The 23,399-nt window shown below is 27.7% G+C and overlaps 1 protein-coding gene across 2 annotated transcripts in view; it reads left to right on the top strand.

Annotated features, from left to right (window-relative positions):
- LOC129957021 (ubiquitin carboxyl-terminal hydrolase 7-like) overlaps nt 1–22,564 on the top strand; it is a 53,199-nt gene extending 30,635 nt beyond the window's left edge. For both annotated transcript variants that reach the window (XM_056069129.1, XM_056069128.1), the window contains exons 22-34: nt 3,384–3,451; nt 3,541–3,695; nt 5,284–5,383; nt 5,559–5,626; nt 6,373–6,481; nt 6,638–6,715; nt 7,261–7,364; nt 10,168–10,336; nt 11,581–11,628; nt 11,722–11,793; nt 15,106–15,205; nt 15,670–15,808; nt 21,041–22,564. In XM_056069129.1, the coding sequence (XP_055925104.1) occupies nt 3,384–3,451; nt 3,541–3,695; nt 5,284–5,383; nt 5,559–5,626; nt 6,373–6,481; nt 6,638–6,715; nt 7,261–7,364; nt 10,168–10,336; nt 11,581–11,628; nt 11,722–11,793; nt 15,106–15,205; nt 15,670–15,776 (1,178 nt within the window). In that variant the 3' untranslated portion in view covers nt 15,777–15,808; nt 21,041–22,564. The remainder of the gene's footprint in view (nt 1–3,383; nt 3,452–3,540; nt 3,696–5,283; nt 5,384–5,558; nt 5,627–6,372; nt 6,482–6,637; nt 6,716–7,260; nt 7,365–10,167; nt 10,337–11,580; nt 11,629–11,721; nt 11,794–15,105; nt 15,206–15,669; nt 15,809–21,040) is intronic.
- Nucleotides 22,565–23,399: the final 835 nt, after the last annotated feature.

The raw sequence follows: 23,399 nt of genomic DNA, 5'->3' as shown, positions 1-23,399 counted from the left end.
TGTCTCAAAAAAAATCTGCCTTTCAAACGTATGAAAAACTAAAGTACTCTGTGTAAAAATACGAATTCAATAGCAAACAAGTACAGAGCAGAAGTTCTTATCAGGGAAAAAAAAAATGTTTGTTACAAACAGTCAAGTTCAAGGAAAAGTCTAATGGCAAAGGAAACTGCATGTAAAATATCTGTGAAAGTTGTCAAATTGTAAAGAAATATTCATATGAAAAAATTAGTATCCCAGGTCTCAATAATTTCTCCCACATCTGAATCTTGTACAAAAATGAAGCTGCGTGTTCTACCATTGTGGCTAATGTTCAGAAGCAAAGTATGAAATGTTAGTTGAAGACCTATAAAAAGATAAGAAAATGAGGGGGGGGGGAAAGCCGTTAATGTGTACAGCACATGTTGCAAAGTCCATTGATTATTAAAAAGAAATGTTTGCTAAAATATGCTAGTGAGGTGTATTTATAATAAAATATTGACTTTTCCCTCATACTTATTGTCCTATATACAATTAAATTTGCCTTGGATAGTATGCTTTTGAAAAATCATATGCCATTGATTTCTTATAAATATTTTTACATGAATATAAAAGCCAATTGGGTGTTAATTTTGATAATTTACTTTTGCATGTTTTTTCTTTGCACAAGGTTTCATGTTACATTTTTTGATTTCCTCTTTTGAATTTTGGTCCATCGTATCCCTGTCTTAAGTTTTATGGGGTGCATAAGAGTAAAGCATAAAACTGCAATTTTTTTATCTGTCTTATAGAAAAAGCCAGTCAAAATTATTGATATTTATTAAAATTGTTGACATTATCATTCAGTATATTCCAAATAGAATAATATTTTTTAACGATAAAGCTTATTCTTTTATATTTTTTAGACATTATTTTGTTAGATATTTGTTTTCAGAATAAGGATAAAAATTTGAAAATATAACTACATTTTAAAAAATGCCTTTTGTCTGATATCAATCCAAGGAGTGCTATCAACTTTTAGATATATCAATTCATAAAGCATCTGTAGCTTTTTATGTTAATTCTGTATCAAGTTTTGCAAAATAGCTAAGAATTCATATAGCCTACATTCATTTCATTCATACATTATCTAAATTAACCATATGTATTTGAAATAACAATACAGTGGATTTAGTGTCAAGTGGTATTCCAAAGAAGAAAAGGAGGGAGGACGAAGGGGAAAAAACTCAGTATTCATTGATTCTTGTTATGATAAACTTAAGTATAAACATTCAATTTTTAAATTATAATCAAAAATGCGAACTAATGATGTGTGTCTCGTGTTATTTTTCCTAATGAATTGTGCTTTTTTCTCTATCTAATGCTAGCAGTACCCGTGCAGCATTGCCCATGGCATAACATCTGAAAGGAAAAACTAGCTTTAGACTTAAGTCTAGCCTCCACCCGATATGACATGGGAATGTCATAACGGGATCAAAATGATATTTAGAAATCATCAAAAATAATTACAAAACAATTTTTTATAGCACATATTCAGAAATGTTTAGGGCTCAGCTTTGATATACAGTCATTTGGCACCTTGAGAGGTTGGCAGTTTTCGGTGGCACTTTGTGTTTACATAACCACCTTTTTTTTCTTTCTTTTTTTTGTTACTATATGCTACTGTGTTTCGATCTTTCCTGTTCATTTCCCTTGATTTTGTTTTCGTACTGCACATAGTTCTGTTTACTTTTATTATTTTTGATTAAATTTTTTTGCATGCATTTCATTTTACTGCATTTATTGACTTTTTTTTTTCTATATTTCCGTTAATTTGCTGCAGTGTTTCTCAGAACCTTTAGATTGGAAATGCTATTGCTGCCCTTTGTGCCACATTCAGCCATTTTGCTAAAATTTAGGGATAAACTTTTGGGGTGAAAATGACTGAATATCAATGCTGTTCTATATTTATACTGTTAAAATGGTTTCAATTTTTCCTTGTAAACAACACATGCGTTTTGATTCATCTTTCCATTTTAAAGCTGGGCTAAGCTTTGATATGCAGTCATTTTGCGCCTTGCGAAGTTGGCAATTTTTTGGTGTCACTTTTGCTGCCGTTCTCACCACATTCGCTCTCCTTTGAAGAAAGTATCGACATTCTTTCTGTGATATTCGCTAGTCTAAAATTTCTTTCCTCTACATTTTCATTATTGCACAACAAACAAAGCGTTTTGTCATTTAATGTGCTCTGGCCAAGGTTGAATTTCCTTTTTTTAGGAATAATGAGATTTGAATCGCCGTTTAAAATCAGACGTAAACAATCGTATCATATCGGATGTGTATTGCATATAAATACCGCAGCTCTTGCTATTTGCATATGCGAAGTTTGAGATTTCTGCTCACGTGCGAATAAGTGCAAAACACAGATACTGCTGCTTTATGTATACACGAATCGTAGTAGGAAAATAATTAAAATCGCAATTATAAAACTCCTTTTTTTTTATTTTAATATGACTTCAATATATTGAAACTTTCCCCAATAAATGCCCTACAAAATGGTACAAATATATCCAAATTAGTTAAGTATTTCTCGAATTTTTAGGGTTTCAACATACAGACACTTTTAGGAGAACTTCATTTTATACTATATATAGATACAATAAATAAAGTGTTCAATAGGATTTCAGGAAATAGAAGTTGATAGTATCAATATTATGGTTTTGAAAATGTTGAGTATTTATCTGGCTTGCTTTAAAATTTCTGTGAAGAGTTCTAAATGAGTCTGGTTTTCTTTTGATTCTGTTATGAAATTGATTGTTTTGTCTGTATATTTAATCCTATTTCCCATACCATAACAAGGCAAATTATATAGCTATTATGATAATATATGCAGTGCTGCACAAAATTAATATGAATAATAAAAATAGATGAAATTATTCTCACTCTGATATATACAAAAAGTTGTAACATTATGCAAATGATAATTTTTTTTCTCTGTATACGAGATTGTCTTGCGAGTTTAAAAGGGACTATTCTCATGTCTGTTGCGACTGAGATTTTAGTGGCTGGATACTGTAGTTTTACTTTTCTATTTTTCCGTTGCAAGAGTGTGGTTAGCTGGCTCTGTTGGGTGGCGGAATTGTGAGGGAAATTAAAAAATGATTTTGCTGTGTGAGAGAGTGATCACTTTGATCTTAGTTGGCTTTTTCAAACAGTAGTTATTTTGTTTATTTATCCTATCCCTAAATGTATTAAAATACATGTTTGCAAATATATCAAGCTTTGATTTTGTAATGTTGCTGTGTCAATCGTATTTTCATTTAGGCTATCAGTATTAACTATTTTAGGTTTTCATTGTCTGTGCATATGAAATTAGAAAAATATTTTTTTCATTTAGTACATCAGTATTTATATTTTTCTTTTGACAGGGAGCTTAGTCCCAATATTAAATGACAGGGCTGGTTTCCCCGAAGACACAGAATTAATGCTTTTTGAGGTTTGTGAAATATTTGGAATTAGTCTTTTGTAATTATGTAAATATTATGCTTTTATTATTAATAATGAGTAATTGCTATTTTATTGCAGGAAGTGAAACCTAATGTCGTTGAGCGCATTGAAAACATAGATTTACCTCTTGAAAAAGTCCTGGACGAGTTGATGGATGGTGACATCATCGTTTTCCAAAGAGCTGATATAAATTTTGCTGATTGTGAATTACCAACAGCAAAAGAATACTTTCGGTATGCATGTTTCATTTTCATAACGTTTTGTCAGAAAGATGTGTTGATCAAATACTATGATTTGGATTTGCACATCAAAATTATCCCTTATGACACTGTATATTTGTTATTTGTTCTCAAACCATGTTTTAGTTGGAAAAGAATGTCATGGCTGTTTGCAGGATTAAGTTTTTGTTTTGATATACAAAATACTGACTATTTTTTAAGAGCCCTGTTAGAAAATTGTTAAAACAAGGCAGAATACCTTGATAAGCTACTGCAAAGTGATACTATATTCTTAACAGAAATTTTAATTTGTTTCAACTTTGTTTTCAAAGTTAAATGGATAAGTCTCGACATCTTTTTAAATATTAATTGGTTTTCTTCAGTTTTAAGCTTTATGTAACTTTTAAATGCAGCAGATTTGCAAATGTTTATCATCAGCTTGATTAAACTGATATCCTAATTTGAATTCTATTAAATATTTGAATTATAAAAAAGGTAATCAATGGTTCTATCAATGGTTTATGGAATCATTGATAGAAAAAGTACTCATGTTTGCTGTTGGAAAACAAATGTTTATCTTTAAATATTGGCAATTAATTTTTTCTCAAAAGACTAATAGTCGCTATGCTGTTTTAAAATAAATAACAAAATGTTATTGTATCACCAGAAAAAAAAGAAACTTAATTAAATACAGTTTTATGAAATAATCTTGTTAATATAATTTTGGGATAAATTTAGGAGGCAAATTAAAATTTATTTACTATTGTTCATATTGGATCACAAAGAATTGCTTAAATTAAACTGGCCAAATGAAGGGGACTCATACAAAAGCATAACCATAGTGATTATAATTATTAGTCCCCCTGAATTTGAAATTGAACATGCCAAATAGGAGAAGAAAAAAGAGAGAGAGATGACTTTAAAGCACGAAATGTTGGTTTAAGAAGACCAATAACTAAGCTACAGCAATTTGTGGAAACAAAGAAAGAAAATATGATTCAGTGCAAAGAATTTCATACTTTATTTGGTGTATCCTGGGCCTGTGGGATCGTTAATGGGTTTAGTAAACAATCCAAATTATTGTAACAGTTATTTATTTATATGTTACATTATACACAGACAATTTACATACAAAATGTTAGAATAATTTTACTATATATAAATAAATAGAATGGATCAGAGTATGCAGTACATCCCATCGCTAGATCTGAACTCAGTCACAGCGCTACAAGCCTCCAGAGGGCACTGTCTCTGATGTCATCATTGCCAGTTAATATTACAAGACCGGCTGCAAGACAAATTTAGATAATCAAAAAATTCTTTTTTTAAAAAAGTTATAATCAAAACCAGTTTCTTTTAGACTGATGACACATTTTTTCTATTTTGTCTCTCCTACTTTAAAATGTTTTGTTTTTGAAAGTAAATAAACAACAAAACAAATTCAACTACTTTTTTTTCCCCTCCAATATTTTCTGTTATTCGTATTTCAGTGGACTTTCTCTTACTGTATTTTAATTTTAAAGAAAAGTATATTTCCAGAATCTGGTAGAATTTAAAAATATTAGCTATAAAATACTTAATAAACTTTTTTTTCCCATTGCAGTGATCTATTTCATAGAGTTGATGTAACTTTCTGTGATAAAACTATTCCTACTGATCCTGGTTTTACAATAGAACTGTCTTTGAAAATGAATTATGATCAGGTATGTATGTGAACTGTTTTCAATAAATTATTTTTCAAAACTTTGCATTCTTTTCAGTTTTAATTTTTTTATGTAAAGTTTATAATTTGTAAATAATTAGCGAATTAAATAAAAAGTAAAAGCATTTTTTTTTTTTAAATTATATGATTTAACATTATGTTTCTTTAAATTTCAGATGGCCCATGCAGTTGCTCAGAGATTAAATACAGATCCTTATTTGCTACAGTTTTTTAAAACTACTAAGTGAGTATTGCTTTATAGAAATTGGATTGTTATTCAGAATTATTTTTAATAACTCTATTTTTTTTTTGTCTTTTACTTTTTTGAAGTTTGTAATTTTGTTTACTAAATATATGTGAAACTGTCCAATAGGCCATTAAAACGTTCCTTTATTTAGTTTTGCACAAAATATTTTGCTCCCTTATCTTTTAAATTTGATATGTATGTACATACTTATGAATATTATTTGAGTTTGATAATGATAAATATTTTATTATAATATGATTCATTAATAAAATTTCAGACATAAATTAAAAGTAAATTTCAAAAGCAAAATAACTCAATTTTCACTAAGAGAATATAAAAGTTAATATAATTGGTGATATTTAGCAATTTTATCTCCTGCCTCTATTGATACAAAAATGCCCCCCCCCCAAGATTAGCGTATCCATATATGAAATGACCCCTTAATTTAATCTCAAGAAAAGTTTCAGAAATTCTTGGCTGAAACACTGAAATCAATCGGTCAGATACACTCAAAAATTCAATATATGTTGGATGGAAGTATGATGCATTAATTAGGAAGATCTACACTGGAGAAATTCAAGAGAATTAATCTTTTCTGGTCATTTTAAATATTTTTACCCAAGTTTGGGTAGTATTATATTATCATAAACTATGCCAAATTTATTATTATGCAGTGCCAAATTACTAACTTGGTTTATTTTTGGATAGAAAACCTTAAATAGAAATTTTGATTTTTGATGCAGCTATAGAGATGGTCCCGGTGCTGCCTTACGATGTACATATGAAGGAACACTGAAGGAACTCTTGGTGCCTGTTAAAGCTAGACAACCCAAAAAAATTTATTACCAGCAGGTAGGCCTCTCTCTCTCTATTAAAAAAAATAATCGAAATGTTGTAAAAATTATATTGTATTTATGTTAAACATTCTTTTTTTTAACTAAATTTTTTAAATTTTGCTTTTTTCTTACTGATAGTATTAATTTTCTTAATCTTATTTATATTTTATAGCTTAATATTAGAGTTAGTGAATTAGAAAACAAAAAGCAATTCAAGTGTACATGGGTTAATAGCAAGTTAAAAGAAGAGGTAAGTGTATTTTATTGACTTGTCTAGCATTCAGATTTATTACTCAAAAAATATCTTTTTGATAAAATTCATGGATATATATGTAACATTATTTTGTTTGCAGCAGAATGCAGGTTTGAAGACATAGAAGAGACATTGTATTTTTAAATTAATTTTAATATCCATTTCGTGAAAGCAATTTATTTACGAGCAGATGCAGGTGGTACAAAAGCAGAAAGGGCTCGAAACAAATGATCACTATATAACATAGGATTTCCGGCCACACTCACATGGTGACCTTTGACAACTTTTCAAAGGTACCGAAGGAATCACTTTCATTTGATACATAGTATTGATGGCACATTATTTTTACAGAGGGATTTATTAAACTGAAATTGGAATTGGATCTCAAAATAAGAGAATATTTTAGAAGGAAGTTACGATGGACTAAATTAAGATAAAGCTTTGGAAATTAATTTCATTTAAATTAAGAGTTTAAAATATCATTACATATATATATTATATGATTTGATTTTTCTAATTCTGTTGTATTTTTGGTGTTTCAGAAAGAACTTGTATTATATCCTAGCAAAAATGGTGTGGTAGCTGACCTATTAGAAGAAGCCAAGAAACAAGTGGAATTGTCTGAAAATGGTTCTGGTAGACTTAGGTGAATATCTACTGTAGTTATATTTGATAGCCGTGCAAATTTTTCCGGAAATTTAGGAGTTTTTAAAGATATTTTTTACTTAATTTTCACCTTTGCTTTGTTGCTATGAAATTCAAACCGTTTTCATTGTTTTATCAGATACTAAATTTAATGATTTTCTTCCATTGTTGAAAGTTAATTAAGAAGTGTTCTGTTAATTACCTACAGTTTACAATGCTCATATAAAAAAAGTAAACATACAATATTTTAGATTTTAGAAGACGGATGACCTGGCCGTTTTCATTTTTAATAGAACTATGATGTCGTAGAATTAGTCTCCATTAAAAAGATTCATATACTTAGTGAACAGAGCATGCATGTGCAGAACGATAAAATTATATAGCTTTTTATGCCTAATAATTCAGCAGAATCATAAGCATGAAAATATATCTAAATGATTTAAAGGGATTTAATATCGCTGGTGAACCAGCTGGATGCCAAAAGAGACTAGTATATAAATAAAATCATTTATGAAATATTTTTTAACAAACTGTATGTTATTTACAATCCCTTAAGAAACAACCTTTTTCTATTTTTGCTGTTTGCATATTTACCATTGAGTTTTCAAGTATTATCCATTCTTTTCATGATAATTCTATGATTTTTTCTAATTTTAAATCTAAAGCAGGGGAGAAGCTCCCTACTGTAACTTCCTGCCTGTATCAGCGGTGGCATATAATCCTAAGGTACTAATTTTTAGCCGTAAAAAAGAGAAGAAAAAAAATCAGATAATCCGCATCACCATATCATTTGTGGATTGTTCACAGCGACAGATTATTTGCGATTACTTTTTAACAGATAATCTGTGGATTATATCGCAGGAAATTACAGCAGTTCTAATTCTTGAATATAAAATAATTACAAGCAATATAATTTATTCTAAATAAATTATAGTCTTATAGAATGTTCACTCAGCTGTTTTCATAATGCTTGCTGGTTTTAAGAGGTATAATTGAAAGTGATGTTAACCTCTTTCATAAATATTTTTTACAGTTTTCACTAGCTAACTTAACAGCTTATTGTGTGAATCCATGGTGGAGATTATGATCATCTTAAGTGAATTGCCATGGTTTCAAATTTTATTGCACTTGTAACTAATATAGTATGAAAATATTACATTGCATTTTGATTCATCTACAAATTTGATATTGCAATTTTTCTCTGTATGCAATAGAAATGTATACTAATTTTCATAAATATGACACATTGACAGCATTTTACAGTTGTGTGCAAATTAATTGGGACAAACTCCATTTTTTATAAATTTCTTCATTTCTTAGGAATTTTCTGTCTCAAACCAGTTTCAACTACATTTTCTTACAAAAAAGGGTTGTTCTTGACTAATCTAAACTGGTTTGACCATGTGATCATCACATGTAAAACATTTTACCCTCAGTTGTGTTTCAGTTGCTGCAGGAAGTTGATTGTGTAAATTGTCTAGTTCTAATGCATATTAAAAAATGTATATATCACTCCCATGAAAAGGACTAGAATTGGTATCCTCAGTCAGCACACTTCAATAGTGAAGAATATTGCTGCAGCAGCTGGAGTTGGAAAATTGAGCGTTTCAAGGATTATTAATCTGCAAATTAAGTTTGGGACAGTTTCTCCAAAACGAAAGACTAAATGTATATGCAAACGCAATACAACACTTCAGACAGACAAATTTCTTGTAAAAAATAGTAAAATGCACCTTTGCAAAACAAGTACAGATCTTCAGAGAGAATTATTAGCTACTGGTCTGAGCATTGATTCATCAACAATATGACAAAGGCGTATTGAAGCAGGGGGATAGGTAGGAAAACAGTAAAAAAAAAAACAGCTGTTATCTCTTCATTGCTGGTGTTAACGTTTGTATTGGGCTAGGAAATATCAATCCTGGAATGCACAAGGCTGGAATAAGGTTGTATTCATCGACAAAGCATTTTTTTGTGCAAGTGATTCAATCAACATTTGTCAGACTAAGTGCTGGAAAACCCATCGGAGAACAACATCTTAATCAAATAGTTAAGCATTCTCAGAAGAAGATATTTTGGGATCATTTTACAACTGCAGGATCTGGTAGCTTAATACCAGTTGAAGAGATAATGAACTCTAAGAAATACATTTCAATACTAGAAGAAAAAATTGTGCCTCTGATGCAAATGTTTGCTGGTGGTGTTGGTGTCTTTCAACAAGATCTTGCTCCAACCATCATTCCAAGGTAGTAAAGAATTTTTTCAAGAAGAGGTATTAACAGTTTTGGATTGGCCTGATAATTCCCCAGATGTAAATCTCATCAAAAATTCCTAGAGAATTGTGAAGAAACGTGTGAGTAAAACGGACTGTTAAAATAAGAGAAATATGTTTGAGAATGTCATAAAAGTTTGCTCTCATTTTGATGACATCAAAAGCGTATGTTATAAATTAGTGGAATCCATGTTGAAACATGAACAGGATCTCATTAAAGCTACTGGAGGACATATTTGCCGTTTGATTGCTATACCATGCATGTAAGTGAACCTATACTAAATAAACAACAAAGGTGAAACTTTTTGTGTTTGTCCCAATTAAATTGCACAGTACTGTATTAAAATTAGCAATAGAAACAGTGTCTACAGTTCAATGCTTTCAAGTAAATAAATATTGTATATCATTTTATATTGATGGCTTCATAGCTAGATCTGTGCATTATAAAACTGTAGGCAATTTTATGACCCCCCCCCCTTTATTTCATTTTATTTATTATCAATCTGTTACTAAACGTGTTCTGATATTTTTGCAGGTTATTAGAAATTATTAGTTATAAAATCTTTGCTGTTCAGCGAGAAGATATGCCTTTAGATTCACTTGCTAATGCTGGTACAAAGTCCCTGAGGATTGAAGAAATACCTGTTGATGAGTTGGAAATTGCAGATGATGAATTGCTAATACCTGTTGCTCATTTCCAAAAGGTTAGTATAGCTTATAAGTATTTACAGCTTTTAACTGGACTATTTACTAGATAATTTTCTCTAAATTTACTAGAAATGTTATTTTATTACTTTAGAAATCTATGCATTAAAATTGATTTTAAATTTCTTTGTCAATATATAATGTATTTGTGACTAAATTCCTTTGTTATTTCACTGTATTAATTGTAATATTGGATATATTTAATTTCATCCTTTCAAAAATAGCCTCTATATTTTAAGTAAAAACAATAGATGATTGTTTTATTTTGGTCTTTTTGACTTTATTACTGATTACGTTGATTTCAGGCTGTCTACATAAAAAAATTTCCTTTCTCTATATTGATATTTAAGTAATAAATTACCTTTGGAGGAAAAGGTTTTTTTCTTTTATTTCTCAAAACCAAGAAATCATAAAATGAGTCATTACTGTAGGATTTTAATTGTTTGAGTCTATTTCTCAGTAATTAACAAATACTTCCAAGAAATTACTATATTGAAGATGTCAAATATTTATACTTTACATTTTAGATAAATAAGAACATGTTTCTGAAAAATGATTGACAAAAAGTTGAATGAAATTCTAAATGTGAAATATTTTGAATTGCAAAATATTAAAACTATAAATTGTATAAAATTTATTTATACCATAAACACGAAACTTATTTTTTATGGTAGCTGCTGCAAAATTGAAGCATAAGTAAAATCTTTTGTTGAAAAGCTAAGTTTAAAAAATTAAAAATTATTAATTTTTATAGCAGCATCATTTTTTCTTAGAAAATATACATCGCGCTACATTTTATTTAAAGATGTAGGCACAATTTTTTTAAAATATGCTTATTGAGAAATGAAAAACATTTTCTGTGTACCAATAAAATCTATCATGGTCTTCTGAGTCTCTAATGACTGTTGCACTTTTAGGTACTAGAATATTTTGTTATAAATATAAAGTGTTTGACAGCACTTAATTAACTATTTTAGGAGCAGAATTTTTATGTAGGTGCAAAGATATACTTTCAATGTCTTCATTTATGTTTTCATTTGAAAAGTAAAAGTAGAAAAAAAAGGCATTTTTAAGACTTTTATCTGATTTTAAAGAATATCCTTTTTATAAATTTGTAAAATATTTAATAATTTGTAGCTTAATGTTTAAATGTTTCCTAAGAATGAGTATACTTGAAAAAAATGTTATTGCTTCCATTTTTGTTTACTTTTCTGAATGAAATTATTCCTTTTATTGTTCTTAGGAAGTCTTTTCTACATTTGGTGTGCCATTTCTTTTGAAAATTAAGCATGTAAGTGAAATTGATAATTTTTATGTATTTCAAAACTTTTGCATTTAAAGAACTGTTAGAATTCATTTTGTGTTATTTCTCTTGATATTCTAGAAAGAGCCATTCCAAAAAGTCAAAGAGAGGATACAGAAGAAGTTGGAAGTGCCCGATAAAGAATTTGAGCGGGTAATTTATCTCTATTTTATTGATAGAATATATGTGAAACATGATTTGAATATTCTAACTAAACAATTTCATGTTATCTGTAATTATTTTCTATAGTGTACCTCTACTGTGCATCATTCATTATTTTTGAGAGAAATCAACAAACATTTTACTTCACTACACATTTTTTATGTAGGAAAACCTCACCAGAATTCCCATCCACAACCATTGTACCGATTTTGAACATTTTTGTTTCATATAAATCCTTGAGATATATCATAATGGCAGTCTATCCTTTTCCTCCCCATTTCAGAAGGTATTGCAAAATAAATCTTTCACACAGTCCACAACCTCAGCAGCTGGAATTGCTTCAAACCAACAATAATTGTCCAACTTAAACAATTTCATCACTTTGAAGTACAGCTAAGCAATCTGAAATTTTTACCATTATTTTACAATTTTTACTTATTCCAACCATGCATTTTCTTTTACTTTTGTCTGTATAAGATGCAATTCATCAAATTTATCTGGCATGATTAAATTAATTTTATTAATACTAGTTGCCTTCAACGTCCGTAATAATATCTTTAATATACTCGTCCTAATGAATCTTTTTATGAATTTTGTTGAAATTCATGAAAACAAATATTTTGCTTGTAAAACTATTTTAAACTGTGACTGCAAAATAATGATGGATCTGTTTAACTGTGCTTGCAAAGTGGACAAATTAGTTTGGAATAAAAATTGATCATTTGTTGATATTGGAGAGGGCTATTGTCTTGGGATTGCAAGTTTTCATAGTAAATAAAAATTTCAAAATCAGTCCTTTAGGTGTTTTATTTAATGGTTGTGACTGGCTAATTATGTCAGATTTTTCTAAAACATAGTATATTGAAAGAATGTCTTTGAAATTTTTCTCGGTAATGGGCAGTGATTGGTAAAAAAAACTATAATCATTTGATGTGAAATTCATATGACCATTGAGGATAGTATTGTTATATGAAATAGCCAGTGGGATTGGTCCTCCCAAAACTTTCTCTCATACTTTCTGATAAAGATATTATTTCTTTCCTCCCCACATAGAATTGTGGATTGAGTAAAGCCACAAATTATTTATAAGGCATTTGCAAACAATGGTTAAGAAATATTGATTTTTGGAATAAATTTAGTGTTTTTACTAAATCTGTCAAATAAACCGACAATTTTCTTTTTTATTAATGCATAACATTCATCAATAGATTCCTGATAATCAAATTTGTATTTTCAATATGTCTTTTTCCAATGTAGCGAAACTAAAATTTGAAACAAGACTAATCGTAAAATTGGATATTAAATTTCATATATTTAAGTCATTACATTTTTGAGTTATCGTATTTACTTGCTTGTGAAACTACAGACTGACAGAGGATTGACCTCTTGATGGATTTGGTTCCAAATTTTATAGGTATCTACACTATAGATGTTAAATCTATGTATCGAATTTTCTCCATCTCTTTAATTTGTAGTTATTTTATTAACTTATATTTGAACAGTCGATCAAAAAGACTTCCTCTGAATGAGTTTTGTTCAAAATTTTATAGAAATTTATGAATTTGCTTTAAAGTACTTACATTCATATAGCTCAAAACATTTTAAGTTATCTTTGTCCCAGATATAATGCCAAAAATCTGTTTTTCGAACTCGGGCATATCTAAAACATGGAAACTTGTAAAAATTGAATTTTTTGAGGATTACAATACTTTTCTCTACTTGAGTATGAGAAAGTAAAAACTAAAAAAATTGGTGCAATGTTCGTGGCTAGGGGAATAGTTCTTTGATCTTGCCAATTATTTTAAGTATATAAATGATGAGCATGTAGTTGGTTGTGCATGCAGCCACTTTATTAATAGTAATTAATACATTCAATTAGTAATAGTATGGATTTTATTTTTTTATTTCCAATATCAAGTAATAATCATAATTTAAGTATTTTTCAATATCAAGTAATAATTAAATAAAGCAATCTAGATAATTTCTTTACAAATTATATGTTCTTCTCTTTGTTGGGCATCATCTTTATATAATATGAACATTTTTGTTTTCTAACTTTGTATGCTTTTAAAAAAATGTTAAGTTTCCCAAACTGCCAATTCTTGCATATCATTTTAAAGAGAATTTAAGGCTGATTTCAATGCAAAATTCAAATATTTGCTACACAAAAAAGTTTAACAGCAATAATTCTCGAGATACATTAGATGCTGATGATTGCAGTGTGGTATCAGCACTTAGTAGGGTAGCCTTTATTTTTTATTACAACTTCACATAAATGTTTTATTGAGCTGACAAGAGTTTTAAGTTCTTCCTTCTTTATTACATGATGCCATTGTTGAGAAAGAGATCACTGGTTGAAGGTAAGTTTTGGCTCTAGAATAGTGTCAATGTATTTTCTTGCATTTAGTGTCCTGTCGATAGCATATCGTCTGCTGACATGCATGGCCAAATCGTAAGACTGAGTTCTTCACAGTTGCCTGAATGTAGTCAAGATGTAGCTGTTCGCCTATTCTATGTCTGACCTATTTTCACCATCACTACCAAAGAACAATATCTTTGTTTCATCACTCCATGTAACTTGTGACCACTGATCATTTGTCCAATTAATGTTTTCCTTTGCCCACTATAATCTTTTTATTCGTTATTGTAAATTGAGATAAGGCTTTTTTTCTTGGAATTTCCCCCTTAATCCAACATCTAATAATCTCCTGATTGTTCTGAAAATGACAGAAGCTCTAGCATCATTCAATTGTAACACAGTAATCTTAGTTCTCCTTCTAGGTATCCCATCTGTTCTTTTATTTGATGACATTGCATCTAAGTTAAATATTAGAAATATTTACAAAAATTTTAATTAAATATTAAAAAATTTAACAATTTCTTACTTGTAATTTGATTACATAAAAAAAAAAAAAACAGCATTTTTTCTACAGAACAAGAACAGTGATTGGTCAGGAAAGTTAGAAATTACAATCCACTTCATTATTGTTTGTTTTTCAAATTAAAATAAGTATAACTTTATTTGGTATTGCAAATATTTAAATTTTGCATTTTGTGAAATTAACATTTTCTATAAGCATACAAAGCTAGAAAACAAAGATTTTCAAAATTATCTACAGTTTTGGCCATCACTATATATTCCACCTAATTAACAAACAGTTATTTGTTTAATGCACCTATGTTCTATGATGAATAGTTTCTTATTCTAAGGTATGCTAAATATTTTTACACCTTACTATTTAAAACTATGCATTCGCCAATTTTTCAACTTATTGATTTTAATTCATTCCTTCTTCTATATAGTATAAATTTGCAATCATTGTGATGGGTAGACCACAGCCTATTACTGATGAAATGGACTATTATATTAATTTACCAGATTTTCTACCACATCCACAAACTGGTAAGTATGATTTTTAGTAAGATTTAATAATTTTTTTAGATATTTGTATTAAAGAAAATTGCTACTGTAAGAAAATCTGCATTATATATTCACATGAATCTACTGCTTAATGATATATTTTGTAATTAAAATAAAAATATCTTCATTTAAAGTGTAAAATGCATTATCAAATTGTATTTAGCAGTCTTTATTTAACACTTTGAGATGATAAAACAATTCAATGATATGAAAAAACCTCAATAAAATTCCGGAATGTTGTGAAGGCGTAGGATTATTGGACATATATTAATAATTTTTTTCAGTTATAATTACTGATTATTTGTGTGCATACAATTCTGTGAACTCATTTATGTATTCTGTAGAATGTATAATGTGTTACTGATTTTTCATCTTATTAAATTTTCGTTATCTTTGAAAAACTGAATTATTTGCTGCCTACTTACTTAAGAATTATTATTTTATAGGTAATGCTGTTCAGCCTAGACCTTGGCTTGGCTTAGAACATATAAACAAAGCTCCAAAGAGATCAAGATATAATTATTTGGAAAAAGCAATTAAAATTCATAACTGACAGAGGAATATTAATTCTTTAGAATTATTGTTGTAAGTAAATTTCCTCAATAGAAACTGTTATTCTTTTTTTTTTTTTTTTTTTTCTTCCTCTACAGTAATAAATTTGTATTTTACAACTTGTTAAATTATTTATTTATTTTTTACTTTTATCTCTCTCTGTATTTGATGTTGTTAAGTTGTTTGAAAAATTATTCAGTTGGAAACCAGCTGCTAAATATTCCGTTGTAGACCATGACTTCTGGTGTTCAATTTAATTAGAAATAAAATATCCCTGTTAAAATGGCATGGTGAGAAATATCGATAATATCAAATCTTAATATTGTGCATATAAGAACAGAAGAAAGTGCATGAAACGAAAGTGAGAAAGGAATTCAGCCCTTTTTTTACCTTAGAGCTTTAATTAAAATGACATTTGAATGTTAATGATGTATATAAATTATATTAAAATTCATAAATAGTTTTTACATTATGCAATCTAAAATATTCATTAGATTTTCTTCAAGTATTATGAAGTATATAGAAAATTACATGGTGATAAATTATTAATTTTTTTTTATTGGTTGAAAACGATGTTTCCATGCATAGAAAAAAAAATCATTTCAAGTTTCCACTTTTATTGAATGAAGATATTTTAAGTCATTATATTTATTTGCCACCATTTTGCTACTTGTAATGTTTAATTAATTTTTACAGTTTTCTTTAACTATAAATAACTTTAGGGGGAGTGGGAGGGATATTAACTTTCAGTATTTTTTAAAAATTGTTGAATGTATTAAGAAATTGAATTGTAATTTATATCAAGCCTATTGGACCATCTTATTAAAAATTAGCAATGGTAATTGTTGATAAATTATTGATTTTATTTTATTAAAGTCATCCCGTAATTACTCAAATTCAATTAATTCTTGATGCTTTATATAAGATTTAAATAAATATATCTCCAAAAATGATTTTAAAAATTGAATTTGTTTAAGACTTAACATCTTTTTTCTGTTACTTTTTTTTCTAATAATTAAAATTGACATCATCTATTTAAGAATTTAATAAATTATCAACTTCTCTCATTTTCACAGATAAAAATGGTTCTGTAGAATTAGAATGAAGAATATGTAATTTCTAATAATTATAATTTAAATTGTGTACCACCATTAAAAAATGTGTTTAATATTAATTAGCATTTTAACTTAAGTTATACCTGGTACCTAGGTATACTATCAAAACTTTTCACAAATTCAATTTCCTAAGACCATGTATATAAATTACATCTCAGCTCATAAGTAATAAATAAACAACATGGACCTAATCTAAAAAACATTTAATTATCCAAATTTTGATAAACTCTAATCTAATTACAAGCATAATATGACAAATGATTTGCAGAACATTTGTCATATTATGCTTTGAATACATTATTTTGTGAAAGTGTGAGTGGTTTTAGATAAGAATTGTACATTTTTTGTTCTTAAGGGCAATGTGTTCATATTCTGATAATTGTGAAATATAATGAAATAAATATATGAACTTTGAATTTAATTATTTATTAAAAGGATAATTACTTCTAATACTAATATAAAATATGAAAATGGTAAGGACTGAGGGTAAATTTATTTTTATTGTATAAATTTGGATGCAGCAGAATGCTGTTTTTGTGATTTTGGCTACTGTTTAAAGTTACCAATTCTGTTCACATTAATTATTAAGTTGCTTCAAAGTAAAACATTATTCAAAATTCAAATATTGAGTTTCATGAACTCAACTTTATTAAAGTTTAATTATTTTTTGAAAAATCCATAATAAAATTATTCTTGGCTCATTTATTTCACTGTGCAAACTTCCATTTGACTGACCTGGATTTTAATTTACACCGAATGTATATGTAAGATAATCTTCAGTCCTGTCTGAATTTGATCTTATAATAATCTTATAGTGAAACTGAATTTGGCTGACAGCAAACCATTGTAATGTAATTATAACCTGCTATACTAATTATTACAATTAATTCCAGTCATATTATGTAGTAAACTATTTGAAAGTAGAAGAAAATGTTTGAATTTTTTTAAAATTCAAATTACCAGAAATTGATGAAAATATCTGTCATGTTAAGTTTATTTAAATAGATTGCCACTTGTTTTTATGATTTTTTTTTTTTTGCAAATTATATTATTAAAACTAAATTCGGATTGAAGTACTGGTTTTGTGTATTTTTTCAATATATGAATTATTGTTCTGGCTTTGGAAAAATTAAAAGACCTTGAATAATCTGTTCTGATTTGTATTTTAATGTTGAAAACTTTTGTAAATTAATCCTGATTCGTATCTTATTTTTGGCAATATTTATAATGCATTAAAAATTCTATTGAATAAAATAAAACAATGTAGTATTAAATTTTTCTAGATAAATTTTAGTTTCACAATAATATATTTGTTCTATTAGATGCCTACTCTTAATTATAATTTAATTTTTATACTTGATTTATATTGTGACTTTCTGTCTATTATCATTAATATATAAACTAACAATTATAAAGATGCTCTGAATGGTATAAAAAATTATGCTGTTTGAGGTGATGATAAATGTTTTAAGGTTTGAAGTTTCATAACACACATTTTGGTCACAAAAGATTGGATTTTTTTTTTTTTTTTTTTTTTTTTTTTTTTAAGGTTAAAGTGCCAAGAATATTTATTAATATGAACAATAGGAATGGGAGAAGGGTAGAAGGTGGAGATAAATATCCAGGCTGAAATTTTTTTTCAGCAATGCATTTATTGACTGAAACTGTAATTCTACAATTAGAGGCAAATTCAATAAAAAATGACTGCATAAAATCGTGTTTATATTAGAGTCTCAGTCAAAGTCATAAATATTATCTTTCTACACATTAATGATCCTAGTATTAGATTCAGAAACACTATTGTCCTTTAAGGAAATGGACTAAAATTTTTAATGCAGGAGGCTCTAAATGGGTTTTTTCCCCCATATATATTTTGCCAATGTTTAATAAATTAGTCCCTAAGAAATTAAGTCCCTCTTCCCCCCTGCTTCTTCATGTTAATATATTTTCATACTGTTATCTTCCATTAATTTGTTTTCAATGTATTATTTTTTAAATAAAAATTTAACTTTTTATAATTATGTACCTATATAAACCATATTTTTAAAAAAAGAATCCAAATATTATTTTGAAATTAAAGAGAAGTTAAATTAAAAAAAAAAAATACTGATTTTCTTTCTGTTAAAGATTTTAAATTACCTAATAGTTATTTTAAAAATGCTTTCTTTTGTAGAATATATAGAACTAAAAGTGCAATAATGAATAATAATTTGAAAAAATATATTTCTGAATTTGTTATTTTCATCAATTTTTTTGTCATTTTAAAAGTGCCCAGTATATTCCTTAAGATTGTTTACTAAATCTGTCTCTCCCCTCTTCATTCTTTTTAATGAATATAATTCATTAATGCTAGATGAAATATAGTTTAAAATATTTGTTTCATTTTTCTTTTTAAAAAAATCCTTAGGTTATAGCTAAAATTCTAGCATTTTTAATTTCACTTCTAATATTTATTAATCTCTAGTTATGAGATTAAGCAAATTCACAATTATATCAAAATATCAGTTTATTAAATTGACCATTATTTTATACATTGAGGGTAATTCAATCATTAATATCTTTGTCTTATATATGATGTTGGTTCAATTCTTAAACGGTTCTATTTATATGAAATGTTTGATATTCAATTTATTTGCAAATTAATCATCTTTAGGGGGCCAGTTGCTGTTATATGGGAATTTTGATTGTGCTTACTTTCAATTAAATCTCTTGCGCATGACTTAGCGTTCATGATTCTGCAAAGAAAATATTCTTGAGTATCAAACTGTGGCATGCATCAATATTGTTATAATTAATTTATTTATTATTAAAATAGTTTTATATTCTCTTCATGTAAAAACCATCCTAATGGAGGCCGGGACATCATAATGCTTTTAAAAATGTAATCACCAGTTCGTTTATTTATTATTAACTTTCACTGTGATATTACTTCTCTTAATTATTCCTTATTAACTGTGTTGATACTAAGCAGAATCTTTCTTCATTTATAAGATTGGAAGAATATCATACAATTAAATGTTTGAGGGAGAAATGAAATCAATTTAAATTTTAGTGCACTTTATTGGTAAAAATTAAGTAAAAAAATGTAGAAATTCCAGAAAAATTTGTGTGCAATAATAAATTTGGTTTAATTACAAAGATATTTTTAAAAAAAATATTGCAGAAAATGCTAAATTTGGGCTTAATTTTTAAATAAAAATTCAAAAATACCAAACTAAGGTGCACATTCTCACTCTCTTAAAGTATATTTATTTAAATTTGATAGCTATAGGTCAAACAGTCTTTCCGTAGAGTACCAATGCACATAGACACTCATTCTTCTTTAAAATTTCATAATAAAATATTATATCTGTTATTGCTAGAGAATTCAATTGAATAAGCAATATTGCATTTGTTAAAATTAACTGAAATGCCCACATGCAAAAGACGAGTTGAAAACTTCTTACTAATGAAAAGGAAGTCATATGATATCAAATGGAGAACATTCTTTCTTATTTTTGTACCTAATCATCATAAAAATATGATTATTAAATAGATATTGATAAAATATCAATTTCACTGTGCATACTTTTTGCGTTTGGTTAAACTTAAAAACACAATACAGTTCTATTGTAATATTTATATATATATATATATATACTTTTGCTAATCATTATGTTAGCCAGCAACAAGATTTAAATTTCATTTTTGCTGGAAGAAATTTAGTTCTTGAGTAAAATTCAAAAAATTCAGTTTTTGATTATATTTTTTGAACCATAATAACTAAATGCTGCTGTGGCATACTGTTTAAAAAGAATTGTTATTTCAAGGTTTTATAATTGTGAAGCTAATTTCCTTTGCAAATTAGGCATCAGAAATTCTAAATTTGGGTTTAAAAAGGATAGAATTCTTTATTAATAAAATATTAATTTTCTTTTTTAAATGTTTTCACTCTCTTTTCTGTTTTTATCCTTGTTATTTCATTTTATATTTCTCTATTTTCAAAGCCAAAAGTAAATAAATAGATTTTAATTAAATGCATTATTTATTTTAAATGATTTAATGCAGATAAATGCTATGCTTTTTTTATTCGAGATAGAAATATTGAGCCACTTCAAATAGTTTTTGTATATCTTAGGCATTAACGTTTTTTTTCTTCTTACATTTTTAGGCATCAGCTTTCTCCAGCCTTGCAGCTCCTCTGCGGCTGCGACCCTTCTCTGCTGGACAAATGTGCGTTCAGTCTTTCATCAATGTACAAACATTTACGCGTTCCCTCCTGTGTTGAGTAGAAAGAAAAGATGGGGGAATAACAACCATTTGGATATACAATCGCCAGCAATTTTCGTTGTTGGACGTTTCTGTGGCCTTTGTACTCTCCCAGATGGAAATGTCCATGGACTTAACCTGCGCTCTGCACTCTTTTACATTTTGTTGTTTTTCTCCCTCCCTGTTTTTTATTTTTTAATTTATATTACTCAAAGGATCTGGAATTCCTGTGGAAAGTCAGCATGGAAGGTTGCCAGAAGCTGGAGAAGACTTTTTGCTGCATGTATTGACTTCGAAGAAATTATCCGTGGGAAAAAAAATAGCTCAAATCATGCGCAATTGTAGATTTCTTATTGCGAGAAGAAGGAAATAATATTTACATTCTTGGTTTGTACACACACAAAGTAGGCTGTTTACTTTGGTGAGTGTGAACTTGAGGCTCAATTTGTGGTTGGTCATTTTCTTGAACAGTTATGGCTTAAAGCAATATTCCCTTTAATTAGAGTATGCCATGTTTGAATTGAGTGATCATGTGATGACACTTTCAGTTGTTTGCCTTGTCTATAAGTAAGATGTATAAAATTCAAAAGTATTAATAAAATGAAAATGTTGCCATCTTTCTTAAGAAAAAAAAATGAATTTGTTTAAATGACTGGCAAAAATGAAAGATTTCTTTTACAGTCTTGTTTTTTACAAATATGTGTGTTTTAATTTATTGTAGTATTATTCACTTGTTCCAGCTAATACTTTTAGTTTATTAATTGACCATGATCGATAAGTTCACTGATTTAAGTCAAAACTATCAATCACATGTGATAATATACTAATATTAATGAAGTGCAGGATATAAACTTAAAAGCCTTTTAATTTCTGTTAGACATACTCATACCTTGCATCCCAATGATATATTTTTTTTTTCAACTTTTCTTTGCATTTTTATCTGTTTTAATGCTAAGTCACCTACCTGTATGTGAGTCGGATACTTAAATCAGTTTTTTTAAAAGAAACCAGTTAAAACTGGTTAGAATCTTGTTTGTTGTGATTTTTTATTATTATCAACAGATAGACAAAATATTTGGTTACATTTGATATTTCTTTTTACATCTACCAGAAATACTGTGATGCTAACAGCTAAACTTGTTTAAAAGTGAATCATTTTTTTTAGCTTTACTGTAAACACTTTTTGTAAAAGAGATATAATGTATGAAGTCTTTTTTTTTAATATCTAAAATAGTTTCATTTGTATAGTTTGCATTCCATGTGGTTTTTGCTTTGTATTACTATGCTTGTTTCCTGAATGGGAAATTTTCGTATGTTTTTCAAATGTATAAATTTGACCCTTGCTTCTTTTGCTATCCCATTTAAATTCATGTTTAGTTTGGAGTTTGGCACATGAGTATGAATAAAAATTGATTCCAGGTTTTCATGACATTTCTTTTTTATCAAAAGAAAATCATTAGTATGGGTGATTGTGATCCAGATTTATCCAGAATGGTTTAGAAACACATTATCCTAAATTTACACATATTTTTAAAATGTTGTGTGAGAGCAAATGTATCACTCAAAAATTAATTATATATGAATGATTTTTTTTGATGTGGAATATAAAATATCTGAATATTTTTATACCCCTGATTAAACAACATACAAAATTTAATACAATAATCTTCTTTCTATACATGATAATTTTCCACACAGAACGATATGCCATTCTCATTAATAAAAAATAATTGTAGATCTTTTCAAATTCTTGCTAAGAGTGACTACTTTTACTTACGGTAAATGCTTTTGATATAATTGGCTGAAAATAGCTATTGAGTTTAACTACATTAACGGATCAATATCTTACTAACAATTCTTTATCTGTTACATATTTATTATGCAAATTACATTTTCACATTTAATAATCAAAAGATAATGTAAAAAGTTATTGTTTAACCTTCTAAATATGGCATTTTGGTTTTTAAAAAATATTGATAAACTGTAAAAGTAAACAACTCTGTGAAAAAAAAATTAATACTATTTTAAAGTTTATTTTGTATGTATGTATGTGTAACACATTTTTATTTTGAATTAATTGACATTGTCATTTCTTGCTTGTAGTTTTCTGCATAGTTCAAATAGGGTCACAAACATCCCTGCTTTGATTTAAAAATAATAGACTCTTTCTCATTTTATAAATCATATTTATTTGCAAGTGTGTGCACAATTTTACAAAACATACTTTACACACTAATATTTTCAAATATAAAAAGCATGTA

The sequence above is a fragment of the Argiope bruennichi genome, chromosome 11 (assembly GCF_947563725.1).
Source record: "Argiope bruennichi chromosome 11, qqArgBrue1.1, whole genome shotgun sequence".
Taxonomy (NCBI): domain Eukaryota; kingdom Metazoa; phylum Arthropoda; class Arachnida; order Araneae; family Araneidae; genus Argiope; species Argiope bruennichi.
Note: the sequence above shows the minus strand (reverse complement) of the source record. Positions and strands in the feature narration are given on the sequence as shown.